Source organism: Oryzias latipes, chromosome 6 (genome assembly GCF_053564925.1).
Source record: "Oryzias latipes strain Hd-rR chromosome 6, Olatipes_Hd-rR_3.1".
Classification (NCBI taxonomy): domain Eukaryota; kingdom Metazoa; phylum Chordata; class Actinopteri; order Beloniformes; family Adrianichthyidae; genus Oryzias; species Oryzias latipes.
In genome coordinates, this window is record NC_136242.1 from 4,341,941 (window position 1) to 4,358,690 (window position 16,750).

At 38.6% G+C, this 16,750-nt stretch overlaps 1 protein-coding gene across 3 annotated transcripts in view; it reads right to left on the minus strand.

Annotated features, from left to right (window-relative positions):
• Positions 1-16,750, minus strand: part of asz1 (ankyrin repeat, SAM and basic leucine zipper domain containing 1) — a 76,267-nt gene that overhangs the window by 38,338 nt on the left and 21,179 nt on the right. For all 3 annotated transcript variants that reach the window (XM_078948267.1, XM_004086224.5, XM_078948268.1), the window contains exon 4: positions 13,178-13,289. In XM_078948267.1, the coding sequence (XP_078804393.1) occupies positions 13,178-13,289 (112 nt within the window). The remainder of the gene's footprint in view (positions 1-13,177; positions 13,290-16,750) is intronic.

The following is a 16,750-nucleotide window of genomic DNA, read 5'->3' on the forward strand; positions in this document are numbered from 1 at the left end:
TGTAATATAATATTTTGATCCAATTGATGAATGCTTCTCCAAAACCAAACTTATGGAGGGCAGCAATAAGGAACTTCCAATTTACTCTGTCAAAAGCTTTTTTCAGTATTTTGTTTTTTCAGAGGGCTCTGTTCCTATTCATGTCCGTCTTGGAGTCATACAAATCCCACCGAACACCATCCACAACTATTAATGTCTTCTTTGTGATGAAGTTTACAACGGTTGGTATTTCCATGTTTTGAAGCGGGCACCACCAACACGTCACCACCGAATCAGAGTCCCTGATTGGACACAGTTCTGCATTGCTGCGATTTAACGTGAAAAAGTTCAACTGGTTGAACTGTCGATCAATGAACGGCCGATTTATATGTAGAGCTTGCGACCAGACTTAAAAACTTAAATAGTGACGTACAATCATGGGTGTTCCAAATGCGGAAGCCCAAAATTCTGATCTGCGCCATTGACTGTCGACTGGGGAGAAGCCGTTGCACACAAGAAGCGGCTGCAACACTTACAAATAGCATCTTTAACGTGTTTCTGGAAGGAATGAGATCTCCGTCAGTGGTTGAAGAGGAGGGATTTTCAGACATGATTGGGATTCTGCAGCCTGGCAACCATCTTAGTCCATTATGCAAACTAATGGAATACAAAATTACTGAAGAATATTTTACTGTTCATGCAATACAGTAAAATCCGTGTTCATTAAAATATGTTTTGCCTACTATTTCAATGAGAAGTTTAGACAACGATTTAGTGCAGGGATCAGGAATCCTATAGTTTCCAAACAAATTATGTTTTATAGTTGTTGACTACGTTAATCAACTTGAAATAATTGTTAGTGACAGCCCTAATTAAAGAATGTGTTATGTGAAGAAACTTGAGCTGATATGACAACAGAAAAATAATGAAGATACAAACTGTCAAAATGAGAGAAAAAGGAAAAATTCTGGGGATTTGATATAAGAGAAGTGAGCTGAGAAACACCAGAGGGCAGCAGTCACCACACTGTGGCATGCATCATTTCATTTAAAAGATTATGTTGGAAAGTGAATATCACATACCCTCAAAACAGGTCATGCTCTCACTGAAACATGTCTCATTTAAATATTAAACAATTAAAAGAGAAGCAGAAAACTAGGATCCAATGTGACATTAGTGATTCCATATGGTGGTCATGTTAATAATAAATATGTGAAGTATCAGAACAGTGTGGTTTAACCCTTGTGCTATCCTAATAATAATAATATTATCCTGAAGATAATATTAAAACAGCCAGTATCTCACCTAAAGACTTCAAATGTACATGTCCATGAATTATCATGTGAATGTGTGCTACTTTAGCAATAAATAATGTAAAAGTTCTTTTGAGCAGGCTGTACTTTTGATGTAGCATTATATTGTATGTTTCTAGTGTTGTAACTGCCTGTATGACATTCGGTATGATGCAGTGATTATTTTAGTGAGTATCTGCAGGAAAGGATCTGTCTATACCTACTTTAGTCTTAAGACTAAATTAAAAATCTTTTCATCAGTACGTTGAGCTCAAACCAAAAATTCTGTATTTACAACATACCATGAATAAACTAAAATGAGATATGTAGTCCTAATATGCATGAATGTAGATTATTTCTTAAATAACCACCAATTTCCACCTACTACTATACTGAAATATTCCAGTATAAAAAATAAAAAGCTGTGGTCAGTTTATACATTATATTTTGTAATATTTTAGGTGAATAAAAAAGAATACATTTTTTAAATAAACCTGACAATTTGAGATTTGTGTTTGGTAGATGATGTCTTGGTTGTGACAGAGCTCATGTCCACCTGTAGTCTGCTCTGATGTGAATCCCTCAACTGAACTCTCTTTACCAATGTAGCACTGTTTATAAGCTCTGTTACACCAAAGAAAGTCTTTCAAAAAAGTCCTTTATTTTTGTATAAACATTGGTGGTAGATATGGTAGGAGTTTACATTAGGCTTTCTAAAAATGAATCTGTTCTCTTTGGTTCTAATTTTAATGGCTAGTTAAAAGACTGAACAAGAGACACTACTTACAACAAAATTGGGGACGTTGTAATTTACTTAACTGATGTTCCTATTTGGTCTGAATTTTAGAAAAATATGTAAAAATTCCCTTTCAATTCAATTGAGTTTTACTTATGTAACCCAATATTACAATAGTTGTCTGAACAGGCTTCACCAATTTTACAAAACAAAAAGATCAATTATAAAATACAATTGCTGATTACTAAACAGACTAAGCTAAACTGGGCATCTCTGCCCTTAGATAAGGGGTTCTCAATGTTTTTGTAGCGGAGGGCCAAATTACAAAAATCGACACTAGACTGGGGGCCAATTTTGGTGGAAAAAAATTGTATAAACAGAAAAAGTTGTTTTTAATAACTTCAATGATCAAATGTACAATTAATCAGGTCTTTCAGATGTTTTCCCAGTTGCAGTTGGAGGTTGCTGCCCGCAGATCTTCCACTTTTTTAGTATTTGTATCATTTGACCGACTTATTTCTTCAAACTTTCCTGTTTTGCTCCGGACAAACCATGGCAGCCACTTTAAGCATACATTGTTTTTACAAACTCCCCATCACTTAAAGGCTTGCTACGCCGGGCCATTTCCAAAGCCACAACATAGCTAGCCTCTGTCACAGCTTCACTGGATTTAACTAATATTTGTAAACAAATTCAAATTCAAATTAATTTTATTTATATAGTACCTTTCATGTAAAATAAAAAAACAGCGCAAGGTGCTGTGCATAAAAAACAAGAATGCAGAAGACACCAATCCCCATTCATGCAATAAAATAATTAAATAAGCCCCACACAATAAATTACACAAAAACAAACAAGTAAAAGCGAAATGACTAAAGAAAAAAGCTAACGAAGAGAGAACCCAGAAGGCGCCGTCTGCCCTGTCCCCCTGTTGGCCGGGGTGACGGCATAGACCCAAACACCCCAGCTAAGGGTGCGAAAACACTCGTAAACAGTCTAACTTGGCTAAAAGACATTAAACAAATAAATACATGTTAAAAAAAGATTAAAAAGTGTTGGACCCAGGATGGAGCCTAGGGGCACCCCACGTGTCAGTTTGTGCCTTCTAGATGAAAAGTCATTTAAATTAACAATAAAATCTCTGTGGGTTAAGATTTAAACCAATTAAAAGCTGTTCCACTAATTCCAACCATGTCGTGGAGTCTATTTAAAAGGATAGAGTGGTCAACTAAACGTTATCTGCTGTGCAGCATAGCCTCGTTGTTGTTGTTGGAGCTTATTGTTGCGCTCCTCGCCGGTGTCACATAATTTGTAACATAGTGACGATTTATATTAAATCCTTTGAGCATTGCACTTAACTGCTAGCAAATACGGCACATGACTTTATCCAGCCCATGAGGTACGACAAAGTAAGCATTTGTCCACTTAGCTTGAAAGCGCCTTTTCACTTTGCCAACACAACGTTTTTCCTCAAAGATACCTGCTCTGGCTCTCTTTTATTGAGGGCCACAAAAAATCTTCCCGCAGGCCGCCATTGGCCACCGGGTAACTCTTTGAGAACCTCTGCCTTAGATCCTCCTTCTCGGTAAGGAAAAACTCCTTTAAAAAAAAAAAACGGATTCCAGGGGGAAAAAAAGAAGAACCATTTGTATAAGTTTGTTATTCATTACCAGAAAAATTAAACAAAATTATAGTCCCAAATAAACATTGCTCGTCTCAATAGCTGGAATTTCCCCCATTTGCAGCAAAGACTGCCTGAAAGCAACGTCTCATCACTTGAAATGCTCCTCGCTAGCCTCATGATGTGGTTCTGAGGCATTCCACTCTTCCAGCCATGCTATTGACCATTATTTCAATGAACAGAATGGTAGACCATTGCTGCATTGTCCAGGTCACCTGGTCCTGTGCCCACTCCCAACGTTCATGGCTATGTGTTGTCACATGTAACAGTCATCTGGCGTTAAAGTCAAGAGGGGGAGTTGGTAGTAAATGGTTTGTCTGCAAACCTTAGTACCCCAACATCTCATAAATAATACGCACAATTTATTGTACAGCTGTGTGGTGTTTTCAGAACCATGTCAGAGTGCAGAGGTCCTTAGATACAGGTAATGGTTGTGGTCTGTCTCTGGTGGGATTCCACTTCTGGGTCTGTCCCAAACTTAGCCAGTAGTTCTGTGTCTTGATGCAAATCTGCTGATGACACTTTGGGACTTAATTCACCAGCAACATCTGGCTGCCTACTACCATCCCGAAGGCCAGGTGGCACTGCTCGTCTGTTAAGCAATGTCATGTGTTCATGGCTGTTGGAATGATAACTTGGAATGACTTACTGACAAAATCAGCTTCTAATTCCCTGAGAATCTTGAACGGTTTATTTTATATATTTTTGGCCTCATTAAGTCAGACACACTGTAGACAGTGAGACCATAATGTAGGCAACATAAAATAAGGCCTGTCTATCACCTTAGAACATTTGCCTTCCCATCCTGAAAATCTGTTAAGTAAAACAAACAAACTATACGGTCCCTGACAAGTCTTGTCGCTTATCCATTTTGTAGAAACAAAAGCGTATAACCTCACTTTTAATTAATCCATTGGTTTCAGAAATGTCTCATATGAAAGCTAAAACCCTCCCAAATTATGTTCAATATACTAAAATAAAATTGCTTCACTGAAGAAAGATTGATCATTTAATGAACACAGAAAGGTCACATTTTGGCAAGACAAAAGTTTTGTTGCGTCGTCATATGATGCACCCAATCCTAGATTACAGCCTCACCTGTGATCAATTACTGATCAATCAATTAGTCGGTGTGTATAAAAAGAACCCCAGCACACCAGGCCTTCACATCAACTGCAACTTGACCTCTGACAACATGCCTAAGATTCACCCTGAGACCAAAGCGTTGATTATCAAGAGGCTGCAGACCAGATCCACTGCTGAGGTGGATGACACCTTCAATGTGTCTCAGCGTCAAGTACAAAGAAGAAGAAAAAGATTTGAAGAGACTGGAGATGTTTTTGACAATCCCAGGTCCGGCAGACCCCGCAAGACAACTGCTCGGGAGGACCGTTTGTTGGTTGGAAAATCCAAGGCCAGCCCCTTTTCCACTGCAGCAGAGCTCCACCAGGCCTGGTCACCTTGAGTTCCTGTGTCAACCAGAACAGTTTGTAGAATTCTGTCTCAAAATGGCCTCCATGGTCGAATCAGTGCCCAGAAACCAGCACTAAACAAAAGGCAATTGAAAAAACGTGTGGCATTTGCCAAGGCCCACAGCCTGCTAAAAGGATGGACGCTGGAAAAGTGGCAGAAGGTGGATTTCTCAGATGAGTCTTCAGTTGAATTACATCACAGCCGCCGCAAGTATTGCAGGAGACCAACTGGAGCCCGCATGGACCCAAGATTCACCCAGAAAACAGTTAAGTTTGGTGGCGGGAAAATCATGGTCTGGGGTTACATCCAGTATGGGGGTGTGCGAAACATTTGCAGGGTGGAAGGCAATATCAATAGCCTAAAATATCAAGAAGTATTCGCTACCTCTTACATTCCCAACCATAAAAGGGGTCAAATTCTGCAGCAGGATGGTGCTCCATCGCATACTTCCATCTCTACATCAAAGTTCCTCAAGGCGAAGAAGATCACGGTGCTCCAGGACTGGCCAGCTCAGTCACCAGACATGAACATCATTGAGCATGTCTAGGGTAGAATGGAAGATGAAACCAAAGAATCTTGATGAACTCTGGGAGGCATGTAAGACTGCTTTCTTTGCTATTCCTGATGACTTCATCTATAAATTGTATGAATCATTGTCAAACCGCATGGATGCTGTCCTTCAAGCTCATGGAAGTTATACAAGATATAAATATGGATCTCACAGTAGCACTACTTAATTCACTGATGTTATGCAACATATTTTTGTTTTTGAAGTAAATTAGTTGTTAAATTTTCACATCACTCTCTGTAGGCAACAAAACTTGTCTTGCCAAAATGTGACCTGTGTTCATTAAATGATCAATCTTTCTTCAGTGAAGCAATTTTATTTTAGTATATTGAACATAATTTGGGAGGGTTTTAGCTTTCATATGAGACAATTCTAAAACCAATGGATTCATTAAAAGTGAGGTTATACACTTTTGTTTCTACAAAATGGATAAGTGACAAGACTTTTGTCAGGGACTGTACGGCATCAACAGAGTTGTTGACAATATCCCTAACTTTTTGTGAATAGTTTTAGATCCATCAGGAATATACACAGGAATTTACAACTGTTGTTGTTACCATTTTATTTTATTCTTTATGTCAGAAAAGTAAATGAATATGTCACCTTCCAAGACAAGATCGAATGTTATTCTATAAAATGGAGTAGGAGAAATGAAAGCATAAAACATGGACATAAAAGGTGGAAGGCAAACAGATTATGAAAGTATACAAAAATGATATAACTCATGTCATAAAATCTGGTTTTAGATAAAATGTTAAATGAATAAAAGAAAGGGATCAACAGAATCATTTCACCATAAAAAAGAGGGAAGTTAATGTTGTCCTCCAGGAGTGGCTGCTTTAAGAACAGATTAAAATGTCTTAACATTTCCTTATGAGCTGCTGTTGTCCCTCTTTTTTTTTTTTTTTACATATTTAGCACTATAGAAGTTCAAATTAGTAATAAATTAGGTCGCACTAAAAGCGTCCTGAGACAGGGGTCATGTTTGTAAAAGAGGTGTGAGTTTGAACTGTGCGTCAATGGTTTTTAAGCCTCTGCACTAAAAAAAGTGCACATTTCCACTTAACAAATTCCAAGAAATCACTAGTTAATGTTCAATGTACACTCAAACAACAAAACAAAGGCTCTGACATGTCTGACAACCATCTTTCCTAACATCCTTCCCTGTGGATCAGTCACTATCTGTTAAACCCCAGAGAATCAGATAAAAGGGGTCATTTTTCTTTCAACTTGTCGTGTGTTGTTGTATCTTCCCCATGCTAGATTTGTTGAGATGGCATCAAGGTCACTCACATTCTGTTTTAGCTAGTGTTGTGTGCTCCCTGTCCTTCAGACTGTGAGTTCTGTTTAGTCAAAGGATTGATGGACCAACAGCTCAATGTACAAACTGTTCTCTACCTAAAAAATGAGGCACTACAAATCCTATGAGCTACTGAGTTTTACAACACCTACATTATCACAGAAGAGTAAAAATATGAAAAACGATGAAGTTTCAATTTACAATTCAATTAAGCGTGAAATGGATGAGCTCCAGCAGCCAAACCAGCGGTGAAGTCTAAGACTTGGTAGCTTGCTTGGAAGCAATCCTTCTCTTCCTAAAATAATTTTCACATTTGAGCAGTCACTTCTTTAAGAAAGCAGACAAAGAGACGGACATCTATTAAGAACCTTCATATAAAATGTGAGAATAATTAATTAAACTGATATACACAACTCACAACGGGTTAGGGATATGGAGAAAAAAACAAGAACGTTCTTTAAACAAATCCTTTTCACTTTAGCATCAATTTCAACATTCTGAGGGTATAAAAAGTTGATTTTGCTAGCACATCATTCCAGGTTTAAACAGCCATGAACAAACACCGTCGTTTAACAGACGACCAGCACCTACTGGCCACAGGTGTTGCTGGTGAAGTTGGTGAGTCTCAAAGTGTCATCAGTTTGTGACAGACCCAGGAGTGGAGCCCCACCAGAGACAGACCACGACCAGTACCTAAGCACCTCTGGACTCTGACATGGTTTAATGTGGTCGTCAGCATTGCTGGAGAGGATGAGGTGAGGTCAGGTTTCAGCATGGTACCCAAGGTTCGCCTTGTTGGAGGAGGTCCAACTGTCTAGACAGGCATCACCAGTCAACACAAAACTGATTAGGTTATTGTAGATGTTCGGTTACTGGAGGGTCTTCTCTCAGAGACATCATTGAACCAATCATCATCCCCAATTCCACCAGCACACCACCAACTTTCTGTTCATAGATGATAACACTCCACCACCTGGTGCCAGAATTGCCGCAACTCAACCTCAGGAAGTGGGACTGCCTCATATGGTAAGGCTATCTTTATTATTGTCTCAATTTTGCTAAACGAAAATGGTGTTTCTTCTCAATCATTATTATTAATATCAGAGGGAAGTTTAACTTATTTACTTACAATTCAGACCAAAAATGAAATATGCACATGGTAAATATCAATATGCCTACCTTTTTGTGAGAAGTGTAATTGATGGTCTAATTATAAATCCGGAAAAATAATTGTAATGTATTAGTCATAAAAAATAATGTATTCTAATTATGCTTATTTTACCGTACTGTTATAAATTGTATGTAATGTTATGAAGGAAAAATTGAAATTAATGTGCAGTGGTATTTCTGGATTTCCCCTCATAAACTTAATGAGCTTTGCTGAGTGCAGAACTTGAAGTGCAGAAAGACAAGAAAAGGACACGTGGACGCAACGCATCCACATCTTGTGCCTGCATTTCTGAACTTAGAGAAATGACAGAATTTTTGTTTACAGTGAAGCAGTGGGCGTGCAGCTGGTGTTAATCAGTGGTTTGATATTCGGACGTAAGAGGGGCTGAGAGGGAAACAAGATTTTATCCGCTAAACCCACATTGACCTCACTTTCTGCTGATCCTTTGGATTTGGGGGGCAGTGCCCACTCTTTTCACTACCTTAGCCTTTCTTACATTTCTTCACATATTTTGTCTGAGAAAAAACTTTCAAGTCTGTTCATATGTTCTATAAGGGTTTTATGGGGATTTCATGAAGGTACCCAGGCACTGAAGGAGCTGCATGGGGTTCGGGGCAGACTGTGGAATCTTCCTTTGCTATCTAGTTCTCATGCTTACTTCATCCATCAATATAATTTAGAACCCAGCATAAGGAGTAAACTAATGTGTTTCCATAAAAAGCCTTTTTTGTACAATTTTAAACAATTTACAGTCTTGATAAATGTTGAAGCAACAAAATGTTCCTGAAAAACCACTAACCCTTAGCTGTGTCCATCCACAGACGACTGTGTGAACCTGAGCAATGGCCTGGCAGCAAGCCAAGCATGGTTAGCTGATCAGATTATCAGACAGGTTTATATGCTGTGGACAACTCTGAAGGGACATTCTGCTTTCATGCAAGGGTTTTAAGTGCTGCCCACAATAGTTAAAACCTGTGTTAAATAAATCACGTCTGAAAAATGTACCTTATTTAAACAGTGTTGGATGTATTTATGAAGACAACTACAATTCAACGTCAAACAAAGCCAATTTACACACAGGGTTTGTCACACCACACAACGTGAGTGACCCGCCATGTTCACACCACATTTATGTAACTACTAAGTCAATGTGATTGTTGTAAAAATCTTAACAACTGAATGCTTTTATGGACAGTAAGAGCATGTCCACTGAAGATAAGGTCAATTCATTCATAAAACTGTGACAAATGTATAACTTTTTACTGCTTTTTAAATGTTAACCAAGTTCATAGATTAAACCCTCTCCTACCATAAAACTGGTCTGGTAATTGAATCTCTTCTTCTTTGTCTCTAATTTTGCTCTTCAGATACATTAAGGAATTCTTTCCCTTGAAGGCTTTCTGTCTGCTCGATCAGTTTTATTTAAAATAATGAAGTTGTAGTGGCAGTAAATTAAACCAAGTTTCTATTGTTAATGCTTCCTACAATAGTTCTGGGTCCTAATGGCCTCTAACTGAGAGTGACCACATGAACATACCCAAGAGTCCTACACCCTGTAACTGTGCCTGGAAAGTCTCACATCCAGAACATATTCCAAACAAGGAGTAATTCTGAACAAGATAATATTCTGAAAAAAATGTTTTAATGTGTTGTTTTTAATGGAAATTCTGAATAATTTACATTAATAGAACCCATCAACCTTAAAGTGAATTATATTCATGTCCCTCAAGTCTCATCCTAACAAAGAAGATAAAGGACCATCTCAATTGGGCAATACGTTTTTACCTTGGCTTTTCATATCAAAGCGACTCATTTTGAACTAGTCTGATCCTGAATTTACACTGGTCTGTCTGTGGTATCTGTGTGTGGCGTGGGAGTCCCCATACGCTCTCCTTCCACACAAAGTTCTTGTAAAATTATTTTTTTAATCATATATAACGTTATGATTTTGGACTACCAAAATTAAACTTGCCAGTGTTAACCGCGGTGTTAACATCCATTATTGCATGGGTACATCACCTAAAAAATAAAATTTTATAACGTTTTATTTTGAAAGCACATTGAAAGTAAAAAGGAAGTGTTTACTTTTAAAACCCAGACCTGTTTCCGGTTCTCCAGGTTTTTGCCAGAACATTGATGGGTCAACAGACTAGATCACATGTCTCAAGCTCAAGGCGGGGGGGCCAAATGTGGCCCGTCATGTCATTTTATGTGGCCGGCAAGAGCATAAAAGTTTTAATTTCTTAAAATAAAAATGAGTGTGTATTTATTCATATTTAGGGGGGATTGGACTTGAACTATCGGATTGGGCAACTAAACATTAGGACTTAAACACTGTCCATATAACCTAACCTGACAGAATCAAATGTAAAAGAATTTTGCTAGAGTAACAAGCAAACATATGTTTTCTATACAGCTGTAATTGTTACTTTAAAAAGTTGTAATAAATAAATGAATGAGTAATTTAACATTAAGGAGTAGTTTTGTTTATTTTTCATTACATTTAGTTACATGTATAAGTTATATCTGGCCCTTTGAGGACAGCCGACATGTTGATGTGGCCCTCAGTGAAAATGAGTTTGACACCCCTGGACTAGATAAAGAACTCCTGCATAAAGCTGGCGTTGCAGAAAAACGGATGTCATGTCAGACGGATGTATGACTGAGGCAATGTAAACATTCTGATTTATTAATGAAGGTTCTGTTATTTTTGTGTCGATGCAACCCATCGGAGACAGAACGCAAACTACCGGTGTAAACCAGCCTCAAGTGAAAAGAGCATTTCCACGGAAGTGTCCCGTTCAGGATGCGAGCTCCTTCAAAAACAAGAGTGATGCCCCCGAGGCTTAATAAGTGAATAAGTGCAACAATGCATTATAACAACTATTCGATTCGAATTGATATTTGTGGTTTACAATTCAATTCATAGTGGATTTTAGTTCATTTTGAACAATCAGATTCAATCCGATTCACTGACCTAAAATGGATCCAGAACGTCTTTATCCCAAACTTCAACCAGTGCGACTCAGAGGGAAAAAAAACTGCTACTAAACAGTACAGCTGAAGTTTTCCAGATTCTATGGATTTCTTCAAGATAATCAAGTATAAATGAAATACTGTATCTTAGATCTGGGTGAAATTGCCAAAAAATAAAATCTCAGATTTTTTCATTCAAAATGTGATTTTCGATTTTAATTGATTTTTTTCTACCTGCTTTTACTTTCTTTAACAAACATTACAAATGATGGAATATATTGAAAAAAAACTACCGATAATTCATTTTAACGTCTCCTTTGGAAATTAGCAAAGTTCAACTAAATACAAGCTGATGTTTTGTAAGCTACCGCTAGCTTGAGCATCTCATAAAGAGAAATACTAGAACGCACTCAGCAGAGCAGTTCTGGTAGCAACAGCCTTGAAACGCATTTTGCTGCATTTGGTTTGATGCTCAAAGTTTGAAGTCACAACCCCAGAGACCAAAATCTCATTTCTGACTCACCAGCCAAGTTGGCTGGTAGATAAAAAATAACCTACCAACCAAATTATTCTATAAATCTTTTGTAATATTGGGCTACATAAATAAATTTGTAATGAAGTGGTGTTGTCACGCCATCTATGAACCGTTTTCTTTTCAATCACAAATGAGTAGTTTCTGCTTTCCTCCTGAAAAACGCCCCCATGAGAAGAGGGGGGGTTTCAGTCCTCAATCAACTGGAAAGTCAAGTTCAAATTCACCCTAAAAACTTGATCATGTTTTGGATTTTTGTAATTGACAGTAAAGATGCAGCGCTATCACGAAGGGGGGCTTTTTTCAGCTCAACGCCGGCTCTGTAATTCTACAAAGACAATGCTAATAAAGTTTCCTGTTATTATATTTATAGAACAAGGTTTTTATAAATGTTCTATGAATTCATTTTGTTGCATGTATCTGCCGTGTCTTAAAGTGCGCTCCGTGAAAATTTAGTCCGACTTTAAACAGGTCCGTGATCACATGTAGGCGACACATGGCACAGCTTGTTAGCATTTAGCATCAGTGTGTAACGACACCAAGGTCTCCAAGTCAACACTTTTTATGTAACTTGGTGTTGGTGCTGTAAGTCCAACAGGTTTATCCTCCAGTTCTTACTGGATCTGTTAAAAATCCTCACATTTTCTGCTGCTTCATCAGCTTAAACAAAAAGCTACACGGGTCAACTAGCAGAGCTTACGGGGGTGGGGGGTGCTTCTCGCAGCGGGTGCACTATTAGGTTTTTTCTTTTACTCGCGGAAGAAGCTCCTCTTATCTTGCTGCTGTTTTCACATCTGCGCTTTTCGAGAGACCGGCGGACGGACTTTACTCTGAAAAACGACAGCACAAGCGCGCAGAGAGCTGGGGAAATAAAATCTTGAGGGGTGGTTGATGTATTGTTGTTGCCACTATTACTCCCTAAATATAAATGTAAAACTGAAATGGTCTTTCTGTTCTATGAAATGTCAGTTTATACTACCAGATGTTCCCAAACACACATAGCATGCTGTTTACATTGTGCAAATTATTTTTATAATAAGCAATAAAAAATAAATAAAATATCACTTAAAACAATAATACACATTCATATCTAACAAATACCAAAGCCAAATATTTAGAAAAAAGAAAAGCTTTTAGCCAAATGTGTTAAAGAAATAGTCTTCGCCACCCTTTCAGCTTTGTTTGTCTGTCTGTCTGGTGCCCGTCTGTACATGCACATGCCATAACAGGACATTCCAAACAAAACATAACAAATATACACACATGGTGTGGAGAACTGTGCTGCATAACGCTACCACATGGCAGCTCCGCATAATGAGAACCATCAAAGGGAATTTGATCCAACACCTGCTTTTTTCTTTGCTGTATTGTGTCTGAAGTGTTTTTTTTACCTACGTCAAAACATATAAATGTATGGAGTGTGTTAAGTCCATGAATATGTTTAATCAGACACATGCATGGTTACTCACCTATCCACCACATTGGGGTCAGCGTTTCTGGACAGGAGAAGCTCCACACAACGTGTGATTTTATCTTCACTGGCAGATGCAGTACAACTAGCCATGAGGACTGACCACTGATCTGTGCATGAGAGTAGAGGTCAGTCTTACTTACACATTTATGTTGGCAGGCATTGCAGAAGAAATTTAGGAAATATACGGACAATGTAAACATGTAAACTTATTAAACCACACCTTACAGGACAAAACGTGTTGACTGTTTTTCTCTCACACACATACAAATGGACACACACAGGAGGAAGCCTCCACATCTGTATGTAAGTTTCTGTGTCTCTGTGGCTATGTATGTTTGGTTCTATACCTGTGTAAAAATGTGTGTGTTTATGTTATGCGTGTGTGGGTGTACACTAGACAGCACTGTTTATGTCTACGGGGAGCTGGAGTAAATAAATCAGGGGCCTGAAAGGACAGGACAGAAGCATGGTGACCGTTTTCGATCATTCATGCATTCCTGCCCTCAGCCTCACTGCATGGACAATTGCCATCAGGATGTGACCACACGTCATCCTCCCGTTTAATCGTTTCCTTCACCTGCCTCCAGCGTCAGATGCCACGGCCATGTGAAATCAGTCACAAACTGTTTCTCTAAGCATTCTTAACTGAGACTTAATTAACATCAGATTTCAGGACTATGAGTAGCACTTAGGATCTTTGTTTTTTGATTTGAAGTAGGCAATAAAAAAGCTTAAAGAGTCCTGATCATTTTCCATTTTATCTTCAGATCACCCGGTGCAAAAGCAGAGTGATTAATTTCATTAATACACCCTCACTGGCAATATTTGACGGCTCAATCCAGCAAGTTTTTAAAATCCAATTGGTCAAAAAACTTTGTCAGTCAGAGATTATAAAAGTTGTCCCACTTAAAAAGCTGAGTTTGGTCACCAAAGTTCAATCATATAGTTCAACTGAGAGACAGAAAAACACAATGCTTGATTTTTTGTATTTGTATAATGAAGATGAAAATAAGTATATATATTTCTTACAAACATATAAGACCTTTTTTTTCTTTAAAAAGCTCTTTTATGGTTACCTGTACTAATGTCTCCTGTTTGAACTGGTTGTGAATATACACCTGTCCACACCCTTAAACAGTCAGACTGCAACGTCTCCACCATGACCAAGGCCAAAGAGCGGTCAAAGGACACCAGGGACACGATTTTACAGTAGACCTAAAACAAGACTGGAATAAACCAATCTAAAATCAATAAACAGCTTTGAGAAAAAAGATCACATTTGGAGCAATTATTAAAGAATTGAGGAAATATAAGATCACTGATTATCTCCCTCCACCTGGGGCTCCATGACTTCCTTCATCGATGAGAACATTGAGGATTAAACGTTTGTGGAAATGTCTGCCAACTACCTTTGTCCCACTGTATATAGACCAGTGTTTCTCAACAGGTTCTAGACTAAATCTTTACACTGGTTGCACCGGTGCACCTAACTTAGTTGCACCAGAATAAAAGTTTGGTGCACCCACCTTCTTGCCCACATTGCCTTTAACTCAGCTCTTTTACTTGGTCAATTTCCTTTTTATTTGCTGTTAGTATGAGCATTCGGACTTCAAAATGATTAACTTACAAACTCGTAAACAAACAATCCTTTATTTAAAACAATAATATAAATTACATGAAAAAATTGGTGTTTAAAGACCCATTCCAATGACATTCGTGCTTTTGGTGTTTTTAACATGTTCTTGTAGCATTTTTCTTTTATGGCATATTAAAGAATTTAAGAATAAAACAGCATTTCTTAGTATTTCTTTGTTCAAATCTGAGCAGATAAAAACACGGCATCTGAAAAAGATCAAATCCTGACCTCCTGCATCACTGTGTGGCACGGCAGCTGCTCTGCGGCACAGAGAAAAGCTGACTAAAGCCGCACAGAGGACTGTGGGCTGCAGCCTGCAGACCACCACTGACATCTACGAGACCAGATGCAGGAAAACGAGCCACCCCCATCCTGAAAGACCCCACTCACCCCTCACACCCTCTGTTCTCGCTGCTCCCCTCAGGCGGGAGGCTGCGGAGCATAAAGAGCAGGACCACAGTCTGACTGCTTAACTCTGGAAGATCATTTTTTTTAGGCGCACCATTAAAAAAAATAATCAAAATTTAAATCAACAATTAATCTGATTTATTAAACTGGTTATCTGCTTATCAAAAGTTAAGCTAAAAAAATAACCTAAAATATTCTTTAAAATTCTTCTTTAAAAAATACCAAATTGGTTGCACTCTAGACCGCTGCTCAAAAGCGGTCCTAAGGACCCCTGGTACGTTGATCCACTGTCATAATTCTTTTTTTCTTTGTGAAAGTTACTGGACTGCATATGGTGTGTGATTTGAACCATGATTAACACATTCATCTTTGCTAATAATTTACTTTTTCCGTGAGTCCTATGTTCAAACTGCAAGGGCTTCCTCCTGCGCAAGGGATGGACAGTCCATTAAATCTTATGGGGGATTTTTTTTTGTGTGTGTCTGATTTTTAATTAACTGTTGCCATGTTTCACTTCTTGTAATGTTTACAGATAATGTGAATTAAATACACACAAACACGAGCATAAAAGACAACAGCGTAACCAAAACAGTCCAAAAAGAATCCGTGCAGACACTGACGTCACGAGATATTTGCAGGAGGAAGCCCTCGATCTGCACTCTGATCCGCTTGCCTGGTGGCGGGACAATCAGGCTCGATTCCCTCTTCTGTCAAAAGGGGCAAGAAAATATTTGTATGCGCTACGAGCACTCCATCGGAGCGCGTACTCAGTGTGGCTAGAAACATCGTTAAGGTCCTCGCTGAAACCTGGTTAACATGTTGGAGTTCCTGTCACGTAACATGAAGACGGACAAATTAAAGCAGCAACAGCGTGACTCATTTGAGCGGCACTTATTCACTTTTTGCTCTATTTTGCACTTTAAAAATGGTTGTTAATGTTTACCTGTATAGTTAGCTAATTACCGTAATTTCCGGACTACAAGCCGCTACTTTTTTCCTGCGCTTACAGCCCTGCGGCTTATTCAGTGACGCGGCTAATTTATGGATTTAATTAGCGGCCGCCATGTACGTACTTTCGAACTCAGTGAATAGTTTGAATTCTTTATCTAACACCAAGCACAAGGCATTTATATTCAACACACCTCTAAGCAGCCAAACAGCATGGACTTGACTTCAGGTCTTAGACACTTCAGTCATGGTTCAACAAAATGAAACACGCATGCCCGGCCACATCCCAGAATCCTTTGGTGCCATTAGACCCAACGTGCACCAGATCGCCGCTACAATACGATGAAGCTTTCAAGTTAAAAGCAATCGTTAAAAGCAGCGTAAAAAAGTCCACCGTCACCAACGGGTTTGGAAAAGCCGGTTTTCTGCGTGACGGAGAGAACAGCGCATGGAGTGAATGTACACTCCATTTACGGTTTCTAAGGAAACCGTAAAAGCGGAATTTTGCTTTGAAAAACTCACAGCCTCCGTGTGAGCTGGAGACATCTTCTCCTGCTGATTGAGCTGCGGGGCCGA